Raw genomic sequence first — 18,009 nt, 5'->3', positions numbered from 1 at the left:
GTTTTCAATGTTCACATAGTTATCATAACAAGTGCCTTTTGACCGGATTGTCTGCCCACCTGCAAAAACGTGGGAGCGATATGTTCACACTTAGTAACGTCATAAAAAATAGTCAAAGATAATGGTCAATTTCGCTAAAAGAATAAGGGAATAACCATTCATTCCCCATGTTCCTGAGAGACATAAGTGTTGTTACTTGGAGCCTAAGATCCAGACTTAAGAGATTCTTATAAATACCTCAACCCTAAGGTTAAGAAAAAATATTCAATTTACCCGTTAAACACCATTATACAATGTTTCTCATCATCCTTACGTGAGTTGCTCTAACATCACAACAATCTTAAAAGTCTTTGATAGCTCTGCGACTTATAAAGTTGTCATTGTACTTTTAACAAGTATACTCTTTTATGACTTTTTTTCATAATTTTTATAGATGACTCTTATAAAAAAAATTCATAATTTTTAATATAGATAATCAATTTCAATTTTAAATGCATATTTTTCAATTCTATCCGATAATATTACTTTCACCATTTTCAATACTTGATAAGGGAGTAAAAATATAATTCTTTCTTTTATTTATTCTATGTGTTATTATGTCTAGTATTTACTCTTATGCGAACAAATAGACCCACATGAAAAATACTGATCATCATGCTAGAGGTATATTTTGGTATTTTTCTTACATAAAATTAATAAATACTGCAAGCATATATGGTGTATTTTCTAAATTAGTGAAATATGTTACTGAAATGTAGTTGGCCTAACCATAAAGCAAACAGACATAAAAGATATACTTTCTGTTGATGGTAACTTGCTATATCTTTTAAAAGTAAATCTAATAGGCTAAGCGCTGAACTTGTGCAACACCCAAACCAATTCATTCTTTGTTATAAGCAAAAATTAATTTCAGTCTTTATTATAAACAAAAAAACATATAATAAATCTAAAGTCATTTTTTTCATTATAAAGAATGGAGGAAGCACCAGCTATACACAAATTTGCAAGCATCTCAAACGGCTTTACTTGTTACGGCCAAGAACTGTCATATCACAAGATATCTTGTGTTTTTGCTACGTTTGACCAAGTGTATGCTCAGCCTTTTAGCTCAGGCTGAAAACCTCACTTCCAAGTTCCTCAAGTCAAATAATCTCTTCGGGACTAGCTGATTTAATCCAAAGCGATCGTATGACAAGAATTTTTTTTTGTTGTTGCTTGAAATTTATTTATATGCAATCAGCAAGGATCGTCGTAATCCAGAACAGTGTGTTTGTTAATGTCATTTGCACAGACTCTATACAAGATTGAATCAACGTGACAGAAGTCTCTGAACTGAACTAAAAGAGAAAAGGAGGGCGAACTCAGTTGACCCAAAGATACAAGCCGATATTTACATTCATTATTTTGGGGATTAATGAAAATTTAAGGATTTTCATTCCTAAAAGCATTTACAATGGGATAGTTCTCCTCGTCAAGCAAATTGTCGTCGTCGTCATCATCCAGATCATCTAAAATTGATTGATTAGTCTTCTTTCGAGATTGTCGTCTATGCTTCTTAAGTTCCAAGCGAGGTTCTGCTTGCTGAGAACCCTTATCTCCTATTTTTAACCTGAAAATAAATATATTAATAACCAAATACTGTGCTTATATGGTAATTGATTTACTTAATAATCTCATGTAAATAAGCTTGCAATGGTTGTTTACTTGTTGTTAGAAACCTTATTACAATTTTTGCATGGTTTGACGAGCAATAAATTGTAGGGTATAACTTGCACTGCAAATTTACTCACATCCAAAAGTAAGAAAACTTTTGCATTCTGATTGTTGGCCATTTAAAAACCACTCATTCACTTACTTTAGTAGCTTCTTTTGGGTTGAAAAGCATATGATATATATCAATGAAATTAATATTTGCATCTAGTATATTTTAACCCCTATAAAAGTAGAACTAGCTTTCGAGTTCCAACAAAGTATAGCATCCTCATGTCCATGATCACAAAAACAGCTCAAAAAGCTCATTTTATGAACAACTAATATAAATTTATTTTTTACCCACCCTTCTTCTTGATGATCTCTAGTTCCTACGTTCAGTTAATTTGATCAAGAAGGATTGCTGCCTTCATGCTGCTGCGGAGTTGTTGAATAGGAGATGGTGAGTTGAACTGTTGTGCCCTTATTGAGGTTGTGTTTGTTACTTGGTTTTTCTTAGATTTGTTGTAGATGCATTTCTAACTGAGAGTGAGCCTGAGTTGTTATGGATTTGTTGTACTTGCCTACTACAGCTTGTTAGCCTTGTGCTCATGTCTGGCAATGTCAAATTGGATACAAGGTTTATGTGGTGAGCAAAGTGGTTCACATTGGTCATGTGTGATGCATTGGAGGTATGCCGGTGTGCAGGTTCTGCAGGTTTGACAATGTCAAATTAGATTAATCATTTGGTATGTTGCCTGTTCATGATCATGGCCTTGTTTTGTGATGTGTTCTACTGCAGGTTTGTCCATTTCCTTAAAGTGAGGCTTGTAATACAATTGTGCATCCCCTGAACACCAGAAATGCAGAAAAGTATAATGAGCACCCACATAAACCATACTGTCATGAAGAAAAACAGCAGAACAAGAAAGGTGGATGCTGCTATGACAAATACGACAGCAGCCTTTCAATTAATCTTAAGAACTTGCTTATCATCACCACCTCTTGCTGCTGCAGCGTTTCGTGATTCCTTGGGAAACAATTCATTATAGCGTTCACCGGACTTCTCAGGAGTAGTTAGATCTGACCATAGTGAAGCACATACAAGTGTTCCAACAGACACCAACCACAAAAATGCAACTGAGAGGTCTACAAGCGGTCGAGGAGGTGCATATAACAATACTTCCACTCTCATTCCCGATGCTAAAGATGCATTGAGCTTCTCCTGCTGGTTTTGTTATCATGGATGGTTCGAAAAAAAATGCAGGTATTTATAGTTATGCTTGTAATGCTTTTATAGTTATGTTTGTAGTAGCTGTGTGGGTGCTGTTTATTGAGTGATACCATGTGCTCGTTGTGTGCAGCACATTCTACATTGTATGTGCAAGTAATAAATATACTGTAACGTGCAACATAACAGTATTTATTTTCTATATAATTTGTTCGTATAATCTACTATGTATATTAAAAATGTATTGAGTGTGTGTGATAATTGTGATTGTAAAAATGTTGCTGTATGTGTGTGCAGAAGCACAATCGTGTTATGCTATTGACAATGTATGAAGCATGTAGAATATTATATAGATGTATCCAGATAATTTATAACATTTTCATTTCTGTTGTGGTTTTGCAGTTGCTGGCCTGCTATGCAATGCTGACTCGTGGTTTGAATTGGCAGGTTGACTCGGCGATGCGGTATGTGAGTTAGCTCGGGTCCAAGGGCCGTTTTGGAACTGTTTTGAAGTTTTGGTGCTCATGTTCTGGACCTCCAATTGGAATGCCAATGAAGCTGCTTCGGAGTTTGAATTCAAAGAAATTGGTTCGTGGCATTGGACTGGTGTAGGATTAGATTATGAGTTTTAGAATGACTATTGTAATCTTTTTAGTTTTGGATTTAAATTGAAATGATTGAATAAAAAAGTGCTTAGAAACTTAATGTAATTAAGCTTGATATTGGGTGTATTAAATTGGGCCTGACATGGTTTGTGTATGGTTGAATATTATCCGCATTACATGTCGGTTGTACGCATAGCAGGGTGATTTATGTGAGTTGTGCTTTATAATTAGATGTAATTAGAATAGAAATGTGAATGTATTATGGTTTATGGAATTGAAATGCTCATAATTGTTGGATACATTTGTTTATGAAATTGAAAATGAATGTATGGTGTAATGGGATGTAATGTTAAATGTAGAAATAATCATGAATAAACGTGGATTTTATGGAATTGAGATTTAATTAGCTTGTGATTGACTTTGAAAACTATTGGATTTAATCAAATGGTTTTAAGTTTGTGATAGACTCAAATGTTAGAAAGAATTTCAAATAGAATTAAGGTTTTCTTAAAGTATTAATTGAATGGATTTAAGAAAGTTAATTAAAATTTTCACAAATGTCAATTTGGAAAGTTTCTCTTTGAAAATCAATTGAAAAATGTTTTGATTGAAATGTTCACAAATGTTAGTTGAAAAATTCCAAAAAATGGATTTGAAATGATCAAATGTGGAAATGCACTTGAAAAAACAAATGAAATCTTTTGATGTGTATGTAATATTTTGAATTAAATTGGATTAAATCCTACATGAATGGATTAATGAATGAAAGTTGAATGGTTTGTGGAAAATTAATAGATGAAGAAAAAGATGGTTTATAGAAAAATAAAAAAAAAGTGTCTTAAAATTGTTAATGAACGGTTGACAATTTATGGAAATTCTTTGAATTATGAATGAATGAGAAAATGAATATGAATGGAGGAATATGGATGGAATCTCCGAACCTCGAATATATGAGAAAAAGAAAAAATGAATGACGGATGGGAAATTTTTCAGGACCAAAATCGGGGTATGACAGCCACTCTTCGACCTGAAACCACTATGGACCCTAGATGTAGAGTCGAGTGCTTTGTTGCTGATCTAACGTTGTCCATAATTGGATAACCATAAAGACAATTGATGGGTACTCCACAAAGCATGTTGAAGGACATGAGTGACCTAGATGGAATTTGCCCATCCTGCGTAATAGGATAAATGTATATGGGCCCAATATTGAACTGGACAAGGATGACACGGTCTATACCTTGTGTTCAATATAGACATAAGGGCAAAGGGGTAATTATACACATAATTATTATCACAGGAGGTTTTGTCAGATCACATGACATTTTCGTGTCTTGGGTAGCAGTGATGTGTTGCTAGATACCGCTCACTGTTTATTATGTTAAATGCGTGATTTAATATAATTGCCAACGTCGCGAAAACCTACAGGGTTACATACAAAGGACGTATTGATGAGAGATAGAGTAACTAAGGAACATCGTAAGGTACGATGTACTTAAGTAGAATACGAAATATGGTAAGGTACCAAATCCTTAAGTGATTTTGGCATATTATGAGATATGGGCCAAAATACACTTAAGTGGGCTTTTTGGCTTGGAGCCCACACAAGTGGTTCTATAAATAGAACTCTTGTGCAGAAGCATTGTATGGGAATATAACACAACTGAAGAGTTGGAATTTCGTATCTTTCTTTCTCTCACTCAAAGCCTTCATTCATAACAGCTAGCACTGCGATTGAAGGAATCCGTTCGTGTGGACTGAGTAGAGACGTTGTCATCGTTCAACGTTCATGATCGCCACAAGAGGTAACGATTCTATCACTGATCATGCTCATTCGTAAGGATCACTAAATGGAGAAATTTTTAAATTCTGCTGCGCCTTGGATGGCAATTCTCCTTCAGCTCTAACATCATAACAATCTTAAAAATCTATGTCAGTCTTACAACACAAGGGGTTGTCACACATTATACTTTTATCAAACATAATTGACGCTCCAGTAAAATTGACTTGAGCCACACTCATCATTAATCATCCTTCGTTTTCACCACCTTCTCTCGGAGGATACAAAAACAAGATTCTAATATTACTATCAACACCATTGTTATTAGGTTCGCAGGCGGGAAAAGAATACAATTCTCCTTGTATAAAATATGCCAGACAAGTTTTGACGGCAAAAGTCATACTCGCCAACTCCAAGGAAACCATGCAGAAAGAGCCAAAGTTCAAAATTACTTTCTCCAACAAAGATTACATCCACATTCTTCCTCATATCAATGATATCATGGTTATCACAGTGCAATGTGATGATTGGGATATGAAGCGAGTATTGATTGATCATGGATCCTTATAGGATGCCTGCTTAAGAGCTGGGTGCATTGAAGAAGCAACTGGAAGATCTGCTTGAGAAGAAATTTATTCGTCAGAGTGTTTCGTCGTGGGGTGCGTCAGTGTTGTTAGTGAAGAAGAAATACTATAATATGAGGCTATGTGTGGACTACCGACAGTTGAACAAAGTAACTATTAAGGACAAGTATCCACTTTCGAGGATTGATGATTTGATGGATCAGTTGGTAGGTGCTTATGTTTTTATCAAGATAGATTTGCGTTCGGGTTATCATCAGATTCGTGTGAAGCCTGAAGATATTCCAAAGACTGCTTTCAGAACGAGGTATGGTCACAACGAGTACTCGGTAATGCCATTTGGCGTGTCTAATACGCATGAAGCATTCATGGAATACATTAATAGAATATTTCATCCGTATTTAGACAAGTTCGTGGTTGTGTTTATAGATGACATTCTGATATACTCGTAGTCTGATGAAGAGCATGTGGAACATCTGAGAACTGTATTGTAGACATTGAAATAGAAACAGTTGTACGCAAAGTTTTCCAAGTGCGAGTTCTGGTTAAGAGAAGTGAGTTTCCTTGGTCATGTGATTTCTAGTGTTGGTATAGCCGTGAATCCATCGAAGATAAATGATGTGTTACAATGGGAGACTCTGAAGTATGTCACTGAGATTAGAAGTTTTCTTGGATTGGCTGGTTACTACAGGAAGTTCATTGGAAGTTTTTCGAAGTTAGCATTGTCGTTGACTTAGTTGACTCGAAAGATCAAGCCTATGTTTGGGATGTGCATTGTGAAGAGAGTTTCTAAGAACTCAAGAAGAAGTTGGCGTCCGCTCCTGTTTTGATTTTGCCGAATCCAAGTGAGTCATTTGTTGTATATTGTGATGCTTCAAAGATGGGTCTAGGAGGTGTGTTGATGCAGAATGGTCAGGTTGTGGCTTATGCTTCGAGGTAGTTGAGAGTTCATAAAAGGAATTATCCTACGCATGATCTTGAGTTGGCCGTAGTGGTATTCTTGTTGAAGATTTGGAGGCATTATCTGTTTGGCTCCATATTTGAAGTGTTCAGTGATCACAAGAGTTTGAAATATTTATTTGATCAGAAGGAATTGAATATGAGGCAGAGCAGATGACTCAAGTTTCTGAAAAAGTATAATTTTTACTTGAATTACAATCCTGGTAAGGATAACGTTGTAACCGACGCGTTGTGCAAGAAATCTTTACAGATGTCAATGTTGATGGTTTGAGAGCTAAAGTTGATTGAGAAATTCAGAGACATGAGTTTAGTATGTGAAGAGATCCTTAATAGTGTGAAGTTGGGCATGTTGAAGCTGACGAGTGACATTCTTAAGAAGATCAAAGAGGGTCAGAAGACCAATGTGAGATTGGTTGACCGACTTGTGTTAATCAATCAGAATAAGGGTGACGACTTCAGAACTGATGAGAATGGTGTGATGAGGTTTAGAGATAGGGTTTGTGTACCAGATGTGCCTGAGCTTAAGAAGAGTATTATTTAAGAGGGTCACAAAAGTGGATTGAGTATTCATCTTGGTAGCACTAAGATGTATCAGGACTTAAAGAAATTACTTTGGTGGCCAAGAATAAAAAAGGAAGTAGTTGAATTTGTCTATGCTTGTTTGACTTGTCAGAAGTCGAAGATTGAACATCAGAGACCGTCAATTATGATGCAACCTTTGAGTATTCCAAAGTGGAAGTGGGATAACATTTCCATGGATTGCGTAACATGTTTACCGAAGACGACGTAGGGATGTGATTCTATTTGGGTGATTGTTGATAGACTGACTAAATTAGCTCATTTCATACTGATCGAGATCAACTATACCTTATAGAAGTTAGCTGAGATGTATATTGAGAAGATTATTAGTTTTCATGGTATTCCGTCAAGCATATTATCAGATAGAGATCTGAGGCTCACGTCAAGGTTTTGGCAGAGTTTGCAAGAAACCTTGGGTACTAAACTAAAGTTGAGTTTCACTTATCACTCGCAGGCTGATGGGTAAACAAAGAGGACTATCCAATCCTTGGAGGATCGGTTGAGGGTTTGTATGCTAGAACAAGGAAGTGCTTGGGATAGCTACTCGTTGCTGATTGAGTTCACTTACAATAACAGTTTCTATTCGAGTATTGGGATGACCCCGTTTGAGGCGTTGTATGGTAGGAGGTGTAATACATTTCTGTGTTGATACGAATCTAGTGAGAGTGCAGTAATTGGACCTGAGATTATGCAACAAACTTTTAAGAAGATCAAGATGATCCAAGAGAAGATGAAAGCTTCACAAAGTCTTCATAAGAGTTATCATGATAAGAGGAGAAAGGCACTTGAGTTCCAAGAGGGGGACCATGTGTTTTTGAGGGTTACCCCAGTAACCGGTGTTGGTCGAGCCTTGAAGTCTCGAAAGCTCATGCCATATTTTGTTGGTCCATACCAAATCTTGCAGAAGATAAGAGAGGTGGCCTATCAGATTGCCTTGCCACCGGCGCTTACTAATCTTCATGATGTGTTTCATGTGTCTTAGTTGAGGAGATACATTCCGAATTCGTCTCATGTGATCCAAATGGATGATATACGAGTGAGAGAGAACATGTCTTTGGAGACATCGCCCATGCGGATAGAGGATCGAGAAGTGAAACAGTTGCATGGTATAGATATTGCCTTGGTGGAGGTAGTGTGAAGAGGACCAGCTGGTGGAAGCATAACTTGGGAGCTAGAGATTCAGATGAGAGAGTCATATCTGACTCTATTTCCTTCCGATAATTTTCGAGGATGAAAATTCTTTTAAGTGGGGGAGAGTTGTAACACCTCGAATTCGATTAACTAATTTAATTGAATTATTTAGAATTTCATGTGATTAATTGGTGTTTCAATTTATTTGCTGTGTGATTTTGGGGGTAAGTGTCCTTGAGTAGAGGTATAGAGGGAGTAAGACTTTGGAATAATTGTTTAGAAATTAATTATTAGAATAAATAGTATTTTATAAATAGTATTTTAATTTGAATTAATTAATTAAATAATAAAATGATGGAATTGGTCCATTTGTGAGATTTGAAGGAAATAAGGGGCGAAAATAGAGAAGCTATTATTGAGTTGGACAAATTTCATAATTAGACAAAGTGGTGAGGGAGTATATATTCTAAAAGTAAAGAAAGACCTAGGTTTTTAGAAAAACTTCAGACACGTAGAAAAGAGGCAAAAGAGTGGAAGATGAGCAAACTAGGAAATTGAGGAGAGAACTCATAAAGGTTGCATAAATCATCATCAATTGTTGTAGATCTAAGGTAAGAGGGGAGAAAAAGCTACCAATCTAGGTGTTTTATATGACGGGGTAGAGATGAGAGGTTCTTACTCTCTTTAGAGAAATTGAGATGTGATTGATTATGAATTTATATGATATTTTGATGTTATTGGTTGTTTTGATGATGAAACTCATATGCCTACATGTGCATTATTTTCTGTTTTGAGATGTTAAATGTTTTCTATCATTTTTTAGGGCTCAGAAGGTTTGGGATAAACATGAATTAATGAGATTGAATGATTTTGTTGATGTGATTGATGTGATTTTGTAAAATTTATGTTTTAATCACTAAATAAGTGTAGTATGTCGAATTCTGAGATAATAAGTTTTTACAGAATCGAAATCGAAGGTCCAGAAGGCCTCCAACAATGAAAATTGCGTTTATTTTTTCCGTCCATGTACAGTGGTAACCGGTTACCGCGTTGCGGCTACAACTGAACTAATGAGTTTCTTTTTGAAATTTTTTTGACTGTAACCGGTTACGGATTTTGGTGTAACCGGTTACAGCTGTTGTGTTTTCCAAAAATGCTGATTTTTCGTTTTCAACTATTTTCGTCGTAACTTGAGTTTTGTGACTCGAATTGAGGCACAATTAACGCGCAGAGCTATCAGATGATGAATATTGATTAGCTATTTTTATTATAATTATGTACCTAATGTGTTAATGTTTGTGCTAAGTTGTGTGATCGATTAATGAATCGCTATGGTTATATGATGATGATATGTTGTGTTGGTGAAGTAACATGAATAAATACTTATGAATGTACATTTGTTGAGTTGCTGTTGTTGTTTGTTGTTTATTAATGTTGTGACATGGATTTTTTGTTGTGTATGATATATGATGTGATGCATAAATGATGAGATGTGTTTGAGGATCCTTTTGGTGAATCTTTTTGTCATAATGCATGTTGATGAGAGTCATGCATCATAATTTACGGGCTTCGGTCCAGTTTTTGTGTGCTCTTGTCCGGTGGTATGGATCAAGAGCGTGTAGTTAGTTCTAGTGAGTCAGTTATGGAGTACATTTGTATATATGATTGCATATGTTGATTTTTCATGATACTTATGATTAGATGTGATTATGTGGTTGCTGTCACGAATTGGGTGTGAGAATATATTGTGGATAATTTTGTAATGAATGTGTACATTATGTGTGTTCTTTATCTTAGCATTCTTTACACTATTTATATTGGTTTTTTTGTTTCTCACCCCTTCTGTTTAAATGTTACCTTTACACGGACATCGCGCAAATACTCAGTAGTAGCATTGCTGAAGTAAGTGGAAGGTAGATCTTGGAGTTGCTTCCAATAGTTTGTCGTTTTCTTTAGTAGGTCTTGCTCTGGTCATGTAACATCGAGCTGAGAACGTTTGCTTTCACTTATTTTGTTTTGTTGAAGTTTTTATTTATGTTCAATGAGATTTTAAAGTTGTGGCGAGTTGAATATTACAACTCTTTTTGTTGCTTTATGAAAGTTTAAGTTTATGAGACTAAACGTCATGGGTTGCAATTATTGTGTTTAATTGATTTAATAATGATTTTGTTACGATGATACCCTAAGTGAAGGTGAGCATGCGATGACATGTGTTATGTGAATTGTTGTAACCCGTGTTAGAGAGCATGATTTGTTTTTGATGTGTCTGACACCCTAGGTGATCGTAATTTTTATTAAATTATGCATTAAATTGTGTGCGGGATTTAAGGTGTTAACTCAACATAAAGTCTCGTTTGAGGAACTCCAATTGGAACTTCGCAGAGGGGTATGAGGCTAAATCACTTCGTCCTTTACAAAATCTGTGCTTGAGGGATTATGTACTGATATATTTACAAAAAAATACCTAGGAGCCGACACAATACTCACTAAGAGAAATTGGGCAACGCCCGTTGCCAAAAGCAGGACCCCTAGCCACCCTTTATTTTCAATGTTCGCATGGTTATCATAACAAGCGCCTTTTGGCCGGATTGCCTGCCCACCTGCAAAAATGTGGGAGCGACATGTTCACATTTAGTAACGTCATAAAAAATAGTCAAAGATAATGGTCAATTTCGCTAAAAGAATAAGGTAATAACCATTCATTCCCCATGTTCCTGAGAGACATAAGTGTTGTTACTTGGAGCCTAAGATCCAGACTTAAGAGATTCTTATAAATACCTCAACCCTAAGGTTAAGAAAAAATATTCAATTTACCCGTTAAACACCATTATACAATGTTTCTCATCATCCTTGCGTGAGTTGCTCTAACATCACAACAACCTTAAAAGTCTTAGATAGCTCTGCGACTTATGAAGTTGTCATTGTACTTTTAACAAGTATACTCTTCTATGACTTTTTTTCATAATTTTTATAGATGACTCTTATAAATTTTTTTCATAATTTTTAATATAGATGATCAATTTCAATTTTAAATACATATTTTTCAATTCTACTCTATAATATTACTTTCATCATTTTCAATACTTGATAAGGGAGTAAAAATATAATTCTTTCTTTTATTTATTCTATGTGTTATTATGTCTAGTATTTACTCTTATGCGAACAAATAGACCCGCATGAAAAATACAGATCATCATGCTAGAGGTATATTTTGGTATTTTTCTTACATAAAATTAATAAATACTGCAAGCATATATGGTGTATTTTCTAAATTAGTGAAATGTAGTTGGCCTAACCATAAAGCAAACAGACATAAAAGATATACTTTCTGTTGATGGTAACTTGCTATATTTTTTTAAAGTAAATCTAATAGGCTAAGCGCTGAACTTGTGCAACACCCAAACCCATTCATTCTTTGTTATAAGCAAAAATTAATTTCAGTCTTTATTATAAACAAAAAACATATAATAAATCTAAAGTCATTTTTTTCATTATAAAGAATGGAGGAAGCACCAGCTATACACAAATTTGCAAGCATCTCAAACGGCTTTACTTGTTACGGCCAAGAACTGTCATATCACAAGATATCTTGTGTTTTTGCTACGTTTGACCAAGTGTATGCTCAGCCTTTTAGCTCAGGCTGAAAACCTCACTTCCAAGTTCCTCAAGTCAAATAATCTCTTCGGGACTAGCCGATTTAATCCAAAGCGATCGTATGACAAGAATTTTTTTTTGTTGTTGCTTGAAATTTATTTATATGCAATCAGCAAGGATCGTCATAATCCAGAACAGTGTGTTTGTTAATGTCATTTGCACAGACTCTATACAAGATTGAATCAACGTGACAGAAGTCTCTGAACTGAACTAAAAGAGAAAAGGAGAGCGAACTCAGTTGTGACCCAAAGATACAAGCCGATATTTACATTCATTATTTTGGGGATTAATGAAAATTTAAGGATTTTCATTCCTAAAAGCATTTACAATGGGATAGTTCTCTTCGTCAAGCAAATTGTCGTCGTCATCATCATCCAGATCATCTAAAATTGATTGGTTAGTCTTCTTACGAGATTGTCGTCTATGCTTCTTAAGTTCCAAGCGAGGCTCTGCTTGCTGAGAACCCTTATCTCCTATTTTTAACCTGAAAATAAATATATTAATAACCAAATACTGTGCTTATATGTAATTGATTTACTTAATAATCTCATGTAAATAAGCTTGCTATGGTTGTTTACTTGTTAGAAATCTTATTACAATTTTTGCATGGTTTGACAAGCAATGAATTGTAGGGTATAACTTGCACTGCAAATTTACTCACATCCAAAAGTAAGAAAACTTTTGCATTCCGATTGTTGGCTACTATTTTTCAATTGCAGATTATCCTAGCCATTTAAAAACCACTCATTCACTTACTTTAGTAGCTTCTTTTGGGTTGAAAAACATATGATATATATCAATGAAATTAATATTTGCATCTAGTATATTTTAACCCCTATAAAAGTAGAACCAGCTTTCGAGTTCCAACAAAGTATAGCATCCTCATGTCCATGATCACAAAAACAGCTCAAAAAGCTCATTTTATGAACAACTAATATAAATATATAACAAATCCAAGAATTGAATTCTTTGATCAAATCATCGTGCTTTCCTATTAAAACTGAGAAGCATTGGTTTCCAATCACAAAGACAAATTGCTCATCATACCTTACATCACTTTCTCTTTTTGTTCCAAATGTCCTCAGCTGGAACTCCTCTCTGATTCTAATCTCATCAAGAAGTTGAAAATAGAATGAATATCTTTCCCAATCCCCCTTCACAACACAGCCAGGTTCACCAAGATGCAAGCAATTGTTAAACGAACATTTTGCAGGCTCATTTCCACCAAGCATTTTCCTGATCTGAATAGGGGGGAAAACAATTCAAACCAGAAAAACTGGGTATACACCGGATATAGTTGAGTATAAATTAAACGTACTAACTTCGGGAAAAGTTTGAGCAAGAGATTGCTTTGTCACTTTCAATAAACTAGGCTGGTTAAACCCGGGAGTATCAGCAAGATAACCCCCTCCAGTTAATGGAAGCAGAGACACGTGACGAGTAGTATGCTTCCCCCTGCCACTTCTTGTCGAAACCTCCGCAACTCGCTGGTCCTCTAACCACTTGCTACCTAAAATCTGAGAAGCAATGCAGGTACACAGGTGAAACAAATAATAAAGTCATACACAAAGTAAAAGACATAAAAAGTCGAGAGAAAGAAACACACAGGTTCAAACCAATTCTCCCCATCTGCAGTATCACAAGTACGATGGTTGCTTCTAAGAGCGTTGATTAAACTAGACTTCCCAACTCCACTAGGACCCACAACCACTGTTGTTTGATCTCTCAATTGGAATGCAAGAAGATCAAGGTTTTGTCCGGATTTAACACTGCAAAAAACTGGCTGGTAGCCCCAGTCATGAAACCTAGCCTTCCAGGAATCCAAGGTCTATACACGAGTAAAAGCAATTACTTCACATCAGAAGATAATCACAGTTGGATTCCAAGTTAGAAACATAAGAAATAAAAACTAAAGTATTTTCATAAGTTAAACACAACAACCAAACATTAAGTGAAGCATTCTCGTAAAAGGTCAGCACTCCTTCAAAATTCAAATGAATCTTTTCACATAGTAAAGGGTAGTTGAAAACTTCATAGAAATCGATTGAGAACTACTAACTTGAACAAACTTTTCAACAAGTTCTTAAATTTACAGGAAAAGAAACTAAAATAATCCAATGATACTGAACCTAAACTGAAATCAGCTTCGGTCCCTCATATTATTCAAGAAGCTCATTCATGTAAGTTATCTAGCACACCTACAAAGTCATAAAAACATTTTTTTTTTTAAAGAACTAAGCACTTATTGCAATTGAATAAACCCTTGTTTGGATTGACTTGATTGAACATGCGAGACTGTTTGGGATGTCCATAAATAAGTTTTTTTCATCTTATTTTCGTAAATTCTCCATGATAGCTTCTTGAAGCAGCTTAGAGCTTAATGATAACAGTTTGACATATACTTAATTTTTCTTATAAAATAGCTTATAAATGAGTACTTATATGATAAGTGTTTAACAAAGTTGTTTATCCAAAAAGCCTTAACCCCCTAAAAGCACATCCAAACTTGGTCCAATCTAACCTACAGCTTTTTAATCTAACAACACTATACACCCTACTAATTAAGTCCAGATAATCATAATCACAAAGCCATTATAACAAGATAGCAAACCTCTTTATCCACAAGCTCAGTCTTGTTAAGAGCTAGAGTGAGAGGAATCCCAGTGGACTCGGCTTCAACCAAAAACCGAGTAAGCGTAAATGTCTCAAGCTTTGGTTGATCAAGCGAGAAGAGAACCAGTAAATGGTCCACGTTAGCCACGGGAGGGTCAAGCATTTCAGAATTTCGCTGAAACACGTTTTCAATCATGCCCCTACGATCCACCCAATCAACAGAACCTACTATAACCTTATCTCCAACCATAACCCTACGCTTTATCTTCTTCAGCAGCGCCCTCACAACGCACAGCAGTTCCACTCCTCCGGAAGCACCGTGGAAGTTTCCAGAAGATTCTTCGGGGACTGATTGGACGACTACGCGCATGAAATTGGCTTGGGAAGAAGCGACGACGCCGATGGCTTGGGATTCCGAAAGAGGAGGGTTGTCTTCGCGGGAGAGGATGGGAGCGAGAGATGAGAAATTCTTCAATGTGTGTTTTGCTTTCAGGAGATTCTTGTTTGGGGCTTCGTGCTTAGGGTTTTGTCGTCTGGCGGAAATCGGGAAGAAACAGAAGCGCCGGAGAAGTTGAGGGGTGGCGGTAGCCACCAAGCGGTGGTGGCGGATGATGGAGAATGATGCGAGCGACATGGAGAGAGAGAGAGAGAGAGAGAGAGAGAGAGAGAGAGTTGAACTGCGTATCGAAGTTTCAATGCTGATAGGAAGCGGTTTTTTTCTTCTTTCGTTCTGTTTATCAAATTTTCTGTTTTGAGTTCATTTCTAAGTGTGAGGGACCGAGTGAGAGAGGGGTGTTTTTCGTGATTTGTTTTGTTTAACTTTAAACGACATCTTGAAAGCTATCGTGTCTACATCTGGTTGGCACTGGAACCTGGTTTCCTTTTAAACGACGCTTAACCAGCTAAACGACATTAATCTCTGCCACTTGTGACACCCTTGGGTTAGGAATTGGGATTGAGACGAGTGAGTTGGTAAATGTAGAGAGCGTTTGATGAGAAACGTAATAGTTAAAGTGAGAGATACAGAGTAATATAAGAGGATTTTGTCTGGCTGAACCTTCGTAAGTGCAGCATGTGCTGCACGACCTGCATGAGATCCCAAATATTAGAGGGTTTTCATTTTTGAAATTTTTAATTTTTTTTATAAATATTAATAAAAATAAATAAAATGTTATTAAAAAAACTCAATAATTAAAAAAAATATTATGATAAAAACTCAATATATACAAAAATCAAAATTGATTAAAACACAAAATAATTATAATTAAATTTATTTTTAATTAATACATAATTGTATTTTTGATATATTTTTTTAATTATTATAATTGTATTTTTAAAAAAAAATTGGACCCATTTTTTTAATTAGAACGGGGCCTCCGATATGATTGGGTCGACCTTGGATTTTGTATCCTCTCTTTCACTATTGTCTCCTTTCCTCTTCTTAGTCTCTAGTATCTATATAATATCTATATAATCTCTCGATTATACTTTCATATTTTAAAAGAGAGAATACAATTAAGAGATATGAAGAGCTAAAAGAGTAGAGGAGAAAATAATAAATGAGAATTTAAATTAGACATATCAACAAAATTTATATCCGCGAGTACCCGCCCTAATCCAACTAGAGTTTGACATGGAAAATTCGCTTTTATGGGGTTCGGGCATGAGTTTGAGTTTTTCTCGATTTTAAGATATGGATATGAGGCGGATAATGGGGACACTAGTACCCACAAGAACTCATCTCGTTAATAATTTAGAATATTTCATTTTGATAATTTATAATATTACTTATTTGATTAGTATTGTTGAAATACGAGAGATTAAGAGACATTTGAATAAACCGTGTGTATTGAAAAATACTACGGAGACATTATTATATAAAGAGAGGTTATAATTAATTACATGATATAGTCGACGTGTGATTATTATGTATACAAATATTCTTTAACACTATATATTTACAAATATCAACACTCCCCCTCAAATTTGAGCATATAAGTCAAATGCACAAAACTTGATGTATATATAATTAGTTATGAGGTTTCACATCGATTTTATCACTACGCCAAATAAGGGAAAAGAGGGCGCTTATTTTGGCCTATAACAGCGCTTTTAAGCGCCCTCTAATCTGGCGCTGGCATAGGTAAAGACAGCGCTTTGTTCTCCTGGAGAAAGCGCTGTCTAAAGTGGCCACATTATAGTGCGCTTTAAGAAAAAAGCGCCCTCTGGAGTGGTCCATAAAGGGACACCTTAGAGGGCGCTTTCTGGAAAAAGCGCCCTCTAAAGTTGTCAGTGTAAAGTGTTTAGAGGGCGCTTTCTGGAAAAAGCGCCCTCTAAAGTTGTCAGTGTAAAGTGTTTAGAGGGCGCTTTCTGGAAAAAGCGCCCTCTAAAGTTGTCAATGTAAAGTGTTTAGAGGGCGCTTTCAGGAAGAAGCGCCCTCTAAAGTTGTCATTGTAAAGTGTTTAGAGGGCGCTTTCAGGAAAAAGCGCCCTCTAAAGTTGTCAATGTAAAGTGTTTAGAGGGCGCTTTCAGGAAAAAGCGCCCTCTAAAGTTGTCAATGTAAAGTGTTTAGAGGGCGCTTTCTGGACAAAGCGCCCTCTAAAGTGTTAGTTATTTTAAAAAAATTTGTTTGAAAAACAGTGGATATATATTTAATTGGTAACCTGTTCGCATGCTGCAAAAGTGTAAAATTCATATTGATTTCATCCTTTAATCCAATGTTATACACCATTAATCCATTGATATATACAACATGAATCCATTTATATACAACATTAATCCTCCATATATACAACATTAATATATGATTCTTTGATCAACAATATACAACAACATATTCTCAAAGTACTACAATTAAGAGAATAAAACATAGCAACCAACACCCAGTGACCACTGTATCCAAAAGCTGTCTAGTAGTTCTAACCAATACTAAACAAAAACGCCCATCCACCCATGGTGGCAAACATGTTCTGTATATCCAAAAGCTGTCTAGTAGTTCTATCGCACATCCATACAAAATAAGGCTCAACCAAAACAACAGATGGCAGCATAAGTAGTCCCCTGCAAAAAGAACACGTCCAAATGCAAATAACACAGAACTGTCAAAAGGCGATTGAGCAACAAATAGTAAACAATGGCATAAAGTTAAATGACATAGCTAATATTACCTGAATTCCTGCATGGCTG

The 18,009-nt window shown here is 35.6% G+C and overlaps 1 protein-coding gene across 2 annotated transcripts; it reads right to left on the bottom strand.

Annotated features, from left to right (window-relative positions):
- Nucleotides 1-1,252: 1,252 nt before the first annotated feature.
- On the bottom strand, nucleotides 1,253-15,796 carry LOC127083095 (small ribosomal subunit biogenesis GTPase RsgA 1, mitochondrial). Of its 2 annotated transcripts, none has more exons than XM_051023332.1 (5): nucleotides 14,822-15,793; nucleotides 13,817-14,038; nucleotides 13,533-13,727; nucleotides 13,258-13,451; nucleotides 1,253-1,609 (listed from the first exon to the last, which is right to left on the bottom strand). In XM_051023332.1, the coding sequence occupies exons 1-5, from the start codon at nucleotides 15,455-15,457 to the stop codon at nucleotides 1,423-1,425; spliced, it is 1,434 nt and encodes a 477-aa protein (XP_050879289.1). In that variant the 5' UTR covers nucleotides 15,458-15,793; the 3' UTR covers nucleotides 1,253-1,422. The 2 variants fall into 2 exon arrangements, with proteins under 2 accessions (XP_050879289.1, XP_050879288.1); XM_051023331.1 differs by lacking the exon at nucleotides 1,253-1,609 and adding an exon at nucleotides 12,271-12,694 and having other exon boundaries at nucleotides 14,822-15,796.
- Between the last annotated feature and the right edge of the window lie 2,213 nt (nucleotides 15,797-18,009).

The sequence above is a fragment of the Lathyrus oleraceus genome, chromosome 5 (assembly GCF_024323335.1).
Source record: "Lathyrus oleraceus cultivar Zhongwan6 chromosome 5, CAAS_Psat_ZW6_1.0, whole genome shotgun sequence".
NCBI lineage: Eukaryota > Viridiplantae > Streptophyta > Magnoliopsida > Fabales > Fabaceae > Lathyrus > Lathyrus oleraceus.
This window is presented reverse-complemented; position numbering and strand designations above follow the sequence as displayed.

What these genes read in the sequence shown, in the direction of transcription:
- LOC127083095 (XM_051023331.1), bottom strand. Translation starts at nt 15,457, where the DNA reads ATGTCGCTCGCATCATTCTCCATCATCCGCCACCACCGCTTGGTGGCT. An exon ending in CTGAGCTTGTGGATAAAGAG is followed by an intron (nt 14,039 to 14,821) that starts GTTTGCTATCTT and finishes ACTCGTGTATAG; the next exon opens with ACCTTGGATTCCTGGAAGGC. An exon ending in AAAAGAGAAAGTGATGTAAG is followed by an intron (nt 12,695 to 13,257) that starts GTATGATGAGCA and finishes ATTTATTTTCAG; the next exon opens with GTTAAAAATAGGAGATAAGG.